At 59.9% G+C, this 8213-nt stretch overlaps 3 protein-coding genes across 3 annotated transcripts; 2 read left to right on the forward strand and 1 right to left on the reverse strand.

Moving 5' to 3' along the window:
• Positions 1–396: 396 nt before the first annotated feature.
• On the forward strand, positions 397–3849 carry SPRG_00053 (hypothetical protein). Its single transcript, XM_012338169.1, has 13 exons — positions 397–556; positions 606–650; positions 704–812; positions 858–1090; positions 1131–1273; positions 1323–1519; positions 1567–1706; positions 1755–1905; positions 1955–2221; positions 2271–2400; positions 2443–2720; positions 2771–2888; positions 2931–3849. The coding sequence occupies exons 1-13, from the start codon at positions 417–419 to the stop codon at positions 3734–3736; spliced, it is 2757 nt and encodes a 918-aa protein (XP_012193559.1). The 5' UTR covers positions 397–416; the 3' UTR covers positions 3737–3849.
• An 82-nt stretch (positions 3850–3931) lies between these two features.
• On the forward strand, positions 3932–5378 carry SPRG_00054 (hypothetical protein). Its single transcript, XM_012338170.1, has 2 exons — positions 3932–4494; positions 4551–5378. Exons 1-2 carry the CDS (start codon positions 3942–3944, stop codon positions 5342–5344), a joined length of 1347 nt encoding a protein of 448 aa, XP_012193560.1. The 5' UTR covers positions 3932–3941; the 3' UTR covers positions 5345–5378.
• Positions 5379–5660: 282 nt separating this feature from the next.
• SPRG_00055 (hypothetical protein) lies at positions 5661–7058 on the reverse strand (the record flags this gene model as incomplete). Its single annotated transcript, XM_012338171.1, has 1 exon — positions 5661–7058. Exon 1 carries the CDS (start codon positions 7035–7037, stop codon positions 5661–5663), a length of 1377 nt encoding a protein of 458 aa, XP_012193561.1. The 5' UTR covers positions 7038–7058.
• Positions 7059–8213: the final 1155 nt, after the last annotated feature.

Genomic DNA, 8213 nt, shown 5'->3' on the forward strand with positions numbered 1-8213 from the left:
TGCATTGCCTCGCAGCATGCGAGGTTAATGCCAAGCGGGTTGGTTGTTGCACACCAAAATTTAGACTCGAGTGGGATCTCGTCTTCTCTCTTTACTGACGTGACAAGCTCGCGCGCCGAATAGAAGCGTCGTGGTCGTCTCGTCAAGCAGCGAGCTCATGGTAGCGAGCTTGCATTTGTGGAGTGGCTTTTCTACCATAGTAGCTGGTACACCAACCACGCTAAAAGGTCGCACGCCGTGTCACGGACGACCTCACACACACGCACTCAAGCCACGTGCTGCGATGACGCAGCCGCCGTGCAGTAGCTGCACACTACTTACTTGATAGAGGCAAGGCCATCGCAAGGCGATGTCGCGGGAACTCGAGCGTTCGAGACAGAAGGCTAAAAATACATTGTCGCCTTTATTAGTACGCGATGCACACGGCGCCAGGGAGTCTCTCGCCGCGGCAAAAGATCGCGGTGGTGCGGGATCCCGACATGCTCACAAGCACGGCCGAGGTGCGGCCGTACAAGACGTACCCGTTCCACGGTCTCCAGCAGTCGCCCACGAAAGGGTATAGTGACCACTTTGCACTTGGCCATTGGACCACACTCATTTCTTAGTCCTGGGAAGCGGCTCAGGCACATCGACAAGAAGGCCCACGCCTCGTACGACCGATGGTGCAAATGAGACAGCGGCTGATTGTGCGCGATGTGCGTAGCGCGGCCATGGGCGACCCTTGGTACCCGTTGGGCCGGCCCTTCACGCCCTTGTCGTCCGTCTCGCCAGCGTCCGTGGTGTCGCACCTGGCCCACGAACCCCATCCGCCGGTACGACGTGGCTCGTGAACGGGCACGGCGCCAGCATCGGAGTAGGTCAAGCCGACGGATTTGGACCAAGTCGAAGCGTGGCTCAAGAGCCTCGAGGCCGAAGCGCAGCACTTTACGTCGTACTTTCTCTTTTGCGAAATGAAGTTTCAGCAGACGGCGGTGCTCGCGTCGGGGAAGGACGTGCCGAACCGGCTGCGCACCGCGGTTGCGTTCTACTGCCTCCAGCAAGCCTCGTCGATCTTTGGCCGCTACCAAAGCGTTCTCGACACCATCTGCCTGTACGTAGTAGTTTGCTCGCAGCTTCGAACAGGAGCGTAGGAACCTCGGGGCGGCGATCTACACGCAGTTTTCCGGCTTGCGCCGGGGCAACCCGCTCACGGCGCTCGAGTGCTACCAGGCCGGCGTCACCTACTTTGAGCAGTGTCGCACGCTCCAAGCCCAGAACCACGAGCTCAAGCAGAGTTGGATATCATTCTAGTGCGTGCATGCGATTCAATCATGTCTACCTAGACAACGTCGAGACAGAAGCCACGGTCATTCGGCTCCAGCAGCAACTGCAGCAGCTGGAGACGCAGAACCAACTCTTGCGGCAGCGGACCTCGGTCGGGAGCGCGCACTCGCACCCGCGCTCGGACGCGGTGACCCACGAACACGTCGGGCTCGTCGTCAACACGGTTCATGGCCTGGAGAAGAACGACCAGCTGCAAGTACGCTCGTCGTCTCGCCTTCGCATGTGCCTCAGTGAAGACGCTAGTTGATTGTGGGGCTGGTCGAGCACCTTGGCTCGGATATCCACACGGACACGCTGCTTATGATGATCGACAACCTTCCGCCGCATGCGCGCCAGCAGCTCATCGACCAGCTCTTCCAGGAGCACGCCCAAGACTTGCGAGCGTGCGTATAGGTCTTGTCATAACCATAAGGCTGACACCCATGCCGCAGACAAGCCGAGGCCGAGGCGGCGATCCAAGAGGTGCGTCGACGACACGAAGACGACGATCGGCTGCGGGCGCTCCACGACAAGTACCAGTCGCTCATCCTCGATGTCTTGAACGGAACGCCCGTCGCATCGCTCGACGTGCCGCTGGCCGATGTACAACTCGTCTACTCTTGTACACTATAAACCTACTTTTAACGCATAGCGTGAGACGATGCAGGCCCTCGGTCGCGTCGTCGACGCCCTCGGGCGCGAGAAGGACCGCGTCGCGAAGCTGGAGGCCCGCCTGTTTGCCCTCAGCGTCACCCGCTCCAAGGCGCACAAGACGATCGTGAGCTCTGCCAGCACGCGCTGCGCCGAGCTCGAGGCCACGATTGCGGCCCTCGAAGCCGACAAGCAGCTGCTTCAAGACACGTGCACCAAGCTCGAATTCCAGACGCGGCGAGTCACCTCGACTGACGTCGCGACGCAGGTAAGCCACCCGTTCTTGACAAAAATCAAACGCAACCTCAACACCGCAGGTCAACAAAGCCGAACTCCGCCAAAGTCTGCTTCAGCCGGAGAGAGAGCGGTCGATCCTCACGTCGGCCGCGACACCTGCGACATGGCTCCACGTCACGGAAGGCCCCAAAGTCCACAAACGATTTCCGGGTATCCTCTTGGTATAGATCAACAATGACAAGCATAAAACAGGGCTCTATACCATGATCCAAGACGCCAACTACTCGGTCAATAGCGTCAAGCGCATCTTGTCCAAGAAACGCCCGCTCTCGCTCGTCGAGATGCACGTGACGATCGCGGGCTTGTACCAAAGCAAGCTGTGCCAGGACATTGGGGACGACAACATGCACCGGCACCGCGACGGCTTGTCGCAGATGCTGCTGGACGCGTACACCGTCTACTATGGCCTCAAGGAGCTCGCGATGGGGCAGCTCATCCACCTCGACACGGCCGTGCGCCGGTTTGCGTCCGTACGTTTATACAGCTCCCCGGCTCGAGACTATTCACGCGTTGTCTCTAGAAGAGCAGCCGGATCCGCCTCTTTGGGCTCCTCGTTGGGTCGCTCGAGCCCGGCAGTTTTGCGTCGTCGGCCCAAGCCATCGATTTCTTCATGTTCGTGGTTGGCGTCCTCTTCAACGGTCCGTTTCTCCCAAATGTTATGACTAAAGAGACTCGACTAGTTGGCAACTATCGACTGAATGCTGACAAGGCCATGGCGAACGTCAAGCAGCTCAAAGCGTGGTTTGGCGACGGCATGCCCGGCAGCGCGACGCTCAAAATGGACAAGCTCGTCCAAACCGTCCACATCGTCTTTGCGTACAACCACGTGACGCCGACGTTCCTGGACGAGCTCGGCAGTCTTCAAAGTGCCAGCGGCGACGTCGACTTGGACGTGGCGCTGGAGAAAATCATGTTTTACTGGCTCACGCTCTACGGCCAGCAGATCGAGACGATGCACACCGTCTTCGGCCTCGCCGACAAGGACGGCAACGGCGTCCTCGACTTTCAAGAGTTCAGCCTCGTCGTGCACCACTTGGATCCCGAGTGCGACCGCCGCGACGTCCTCGCGCTCTACAACCGCGTCGCGGGCGCCGACAACGTCATCGACATCCACGAGTTTGTCGTGGGTATGATTCTACACCAGCGGGATTTGATGCTGCAGTCGTACTTTGCCGCGCCAAGTGCCAAGCCGTCGCCGTCGACGCCGCTCCTCGATGCCGACAAGAAGCAAGGGGCCAAAATGGATAGTACGACGGCGCAGCTTGCACTGAACGTATCCCGTCGGCTCTCGACGCTCGTCGACCAGATGCAGTCGCAGGAGGAAAGCGCATCGGTCCTCGCTGACGACGGCATCGCCGACGATGCAAAGTCGGCCGAAGAGCGACTCGTCGAGGAGCATGCAGTGCAGTGGGACGCGCACATCGATGACGTGGTGTCGCAGTTCATGGGCCACGTCCATCCATCCACGCACGGACCAGTCTCGTAGCGCTGCCACGTGTTGTCTTGAGGTTTGTATCCAATACATCAATAGAGATAAGAGCACACGACCAATCAGAATACGTTCTAAAGCGCAACTCCATGTTTGCAATACAAGCACGTACGCGTATTCGTGAATATCTCGCTGGTCGCAGCCTGGAGTTGGGTTTGAAACAAAGCCAATGCCGTTGCAATGAAGGAAATACCCACATCCAATGGAGCCGCTGCGCAAACGACTCAAGCACCGGGCGACAGGCGCCGACTGCAACTTCGTCGCTGCCTACGGCGTCCATGCGCCGACGGCCATGCGGAGCGAAGAGGCTTCTTGGCTGCGGCTGGAGCATGGCATCGAGGTCGCCCAAGCCAGCGCCGACAGTAGTCTGCCACCGCCAAGCCCGCGGTTTGCCGACGCCGGTCTGCCGCCGGCCGTCGTCGCCGCCATTGAGGCGTCAATCGGAGCGACTCCGACGGCTGTGCAAATGCAAGCGCTGCCGTGCCTTCTTCAAGGGCGCGACGTGGTCTGCATTGCGCCAACGGGCAGCGGCAAGACACTCGCGTATCTCGCGCCACTGGTCGCGCTCCACATGACGCAGCCGACGCCATTGGCGCTGACCGGTCTCGTCTTGGCGCCGACGCGCGAGGTCATGGAGCAGATCTGTCGCGTGTGCCTCGAGCTCGTCCACGCGTCGCTGGCTGCCAATAGCACGCGCGTCGTCGGCGTCTGTGGCGGACTCCCGCTCGGGCCGCAGCTCCACGCCGTTCGCGACGGTATTCTCGTCTCCCATGCGTGGTTGCATCCTCCTCTTGCGATTACCTCGACTTAGGAATCGACATTCTCATTGCGACGCCCGGGCGGCTCTGCCACTTGATATCTGCCCACGGACTCTCGCTCCAGACGCTGCGGTACCTCGTGCTCGACGAAGTCGACCGGATGGTGGGGTTCGAGGCGTCCTTGCTGACGATTCTGCGCGCGTGCAACCCGCTGGCGCGACAGACCGTCGTATGCAGCGCGACCTTGCCCCCGTCGGTCGAGGCCATTGTCCGCAGCGCCGTCTTGGACCCGATTAGTATCAACGTATCAACATCTTTGAAAACGAATGCGATCACGTACACGTGCAGTCTCCTGCCGTCGACCTCGTCGAAAGTGCAGTGGCTACTGCAGACGCTGCGACGCGACGTATCTCGGCCGCCGGTGCTCGTGTTTTGCAATGCGACGGCGACCGTGTGGAAGCTCGTGCAGCAGCTCGTCTCGGAGCAGTTCCACGCCGCGCCGTTCGTCGGCGACATGCCCCAAGACGCGCGCTTCCAAGTGCTCTCGGCGCTGCGAGATGGCCGCGTCGACGTGGTGGTCGCTACGGACGTCGCGGCGCGCGGCCTCGACGTTCCCGACCTTCCGTGCGTCATCCAGCTCGACCTGCCAGTGTCGATCGAGACGTTTTGCCACCGCGCCGGGCGTACGGGGCGGCAAGGCAAGCACGGCGTGTGCGTCGCGTGCGTCACCTTTCAAGACGACCGCGAGATTGTCGCCGAGGTCGCAGAGTACGTGGCGACGCTGCGACAGCACGTGCCGATCGAGATGACGGCCCTCTCGCGCTTCCAAAGTCAAGCACGCAACTAAGTATTTTTCAATTTCAAAAGGTCTATATGGAAGCCCCTTTACAACTGAAGTGCCAGCACGTCTTTTACAACGAAATCACTAAGGATCGACGATCTGGTGGAGGGTATTTGGAGATGCAAACGCCGAAAGCATTTCTGTTTAATGAGAAGAAGACAATCGCAAGCGCCGAGGTGGCTCGCTCACAATGGGCTTTGGATCGCGTGATGTGGATCTCAAAGCACAAACGAACGCAGAGAGGGCAAATAGAAGACGGCTTGTTCACGTCACAAATATCAATCGATCAAAACTCGGCTCGCACCTCGTTGGTGCGCGGTTGCTACTCGTTGTCGCTCTCTTGGTCGTAGCTCACTTGGTCGTACCGGAAAACCTTGAGAGCTGTGAAGCGAGCAAGAACGACTTTAAATTCTTTGGGCGTGGGCTTGGGCAAGCCGCTCACGTAGAGCGACGTGACTCTGTCGGCATCAAGCCGACGTAGGACCCGGATAAGGTCATCGAACGCGCATAGCGACATGTATAGGTCGACATCCGTCAGCCGGTGCAAGTCGTATTCGCCCAGCGCATCCAGCAGCAACCAGGCGTCGTTATGTATGTCGATGGAGAGCGACGTGAGCCCAGTCGACGTGGCGATGGCTTTGGCCAAGCAGCCATTGCAGCGCACATTCAAGCAGGAGAGCGTAAGCGCCTTGGCGCGCGGCGTCTCCAGCCACGCGACCATTCCATTGGCGTCGTACTCTTGTTCACTGAACACTGAGAGCGAGTGGAGGTGGAGGTGCGCTGGCGTCGTCACAGCTTCGACGCACTGCTCCAGCGTCGCGCTCTCACCTCGATACGTGCCCTGAAAATAGGCGCGCTGGAGGTTAACGCAGCGCGCGAGGGCCTCGCGGACCGTCGGGTATGTCAGCGGAAGGGAAGAGACAAACATGACAGCCGTGACCTTGTCGCTCCACGCGTTGACGACGTCCGAAAGCGTGGCGTGGGACGCTGCGTCGTCGCCTTCGATCCACGTCAGCTCGAGCTGCGGCACCAGCCGTAGCGCGTCGATGAGCTCGCGCAGCGTCACTGCAAGCCGCTCGGCCGTCCGCCACGCCAAATCGACGTCAAACTTGACAGAGGGAAAGGCTGGAAGCGCCGTCAGAGCGAGACGCTTGTGCTCGTCCGGTATCGTGAACAGTTCGATGCACGGCCAGTGGTCGTCCAAGTTGACGACCCCGCCAAGCGCCTTGAGACTCAGGAACGCCGGCGGGAGGAGCGCGGTCGGCCATGCATTGACGAACTCAAGGGTATCTTCATGGGCGATGATCGTGAGGATGTGCTGGGTAACAACCTCGGGCAGGTCGAGCTTGGGCGGGCGGACAGCGTCGACGCGGGGCACCTTTAAGGCGGGCTCCTTCATTTTCGAGTCATCCTCGGCGTTGACCGAGACACCCGTCGGGACGACATGTTGCACTTCGTGAACGCGATCCATGAGCGCAGCTGCCGTCGCGCGATCCTTTGCGACTGCCGTCTCGTGGTCTTGCCCAGCCGCTGCGTCGGCGCCTTGAAGGTCGTCGATCGCGGCCTGGTCCGCGGGCGCCGGGGCGGCGGCAGCCACGAGCTCGTCGATCGCAGAGGCGGCCGCTGGCAGCTGGTGCTCGACGTCGCCAAACGTCACGTCGTCGGCCGAGGAGGTCGTCTTGGCGTCTTGCTTGGTCATCCTCGTCTTCTCTTGGTCCGGCCAAATGAAAAATGGGTGCTGGGTATCTCAACGTGACGGCGATTGGCTGATTTTATGGAATTGGGGCGCTAGGATTGGCTGAAATACAACCGAGCGACGATGGCACAGCCGCAGACCATCGGCCGTGCGCCTCAGCGCGAGCAAGTGTCGAGGCTGGCGCTGCTCGTATCGACCGGCGCTGGCGACGTCGACTGCGCATTGCTGATGAGCGCTGAGACGTAGCGCGCTGCCATGTCGACGCACCACCGACCCAGACGGCCACTGCAACACGACAGCTAGTCGTATGCTGCAGCTGCGTAGACACTACTCGACGGAGCGAGCGGTCTCAAGTTGGTGCGAGCTCTCAGCCTACATGTTTAGCGCAGTCTATCGAAGGAGCTTCTCGAATTGTGCACCGGCGACTGCCGACTGCAACCCGTCGACCACCAAAAACGACGGAGCGATAGGCTCCACCCAGTAGCCGCACCTCAACGACGGCGCCTCACCGTTGCCATCAGACGCGAGGCGCACTCTTTGAGGTGCGGCTTCAAGGCAGTGCTTCTATCGCTCCGTCGTGCTCGATTCGGTTGGTCGTCGCCGGGTTGCAGTCGGACGATGGCGCAACAAACGTCGGTCACTACCAAAGTCTACGATAGAATTGGTGACCAAGTCGGTCAAGAAGGTAGACGAGGCGTACGAAGGACAATCAGTTGGTTTCGTACTGCCGTCCATTTCCGCATTTCCGTGTCGTCAGCATCTGCAAGATGAGCGCGTCGCGCTGCCACGTTTTAAGCATGTATTTGTATGGCATAACCAAAGAGAGATAAATAAGAACGATCAATCAGATCTGCAAGAAACTCTCTCACTGCAACGCTGGTCACTCCTTGTACATAGGAGCGAACTGCAACATTGAGGCTGAACCGCGGGAAACAAGCGGCACGAGGCTTTGTGGCTGCGGCTGAGAGCAGGTCGCCCACGCCAGCGCCGAGGGCCAATGCCACCGCCAAGCCATATTTATCGACTCTATCGGAACGAGCTATCGGTACATTGGGCCGAGAAGGATCGGGCGACGAAGTGGCTACGTGACGAGATGCGTCGTCGGTGGATGGAAACCGCCTTTGCGTAGGTGGAAGTTGCCATTCGCCACACCACACGGCCGTTGATTCGATCCATTCG

This window comes from Saprolegnia parasitica (genome assembly GCF_000151545.1).
Source record: "Saprolegnia parasitica CBS 223.65 unplaced genomic scaffold supercont2.1, whole genome shotgun sequence".
Lineage (NCBI taxonomy): Eukaryota > Oomycota > Saprolegniomycetes > Saprolegniales > Saprolegniaceae > Saprolegnia > Saprolegnia parasitica.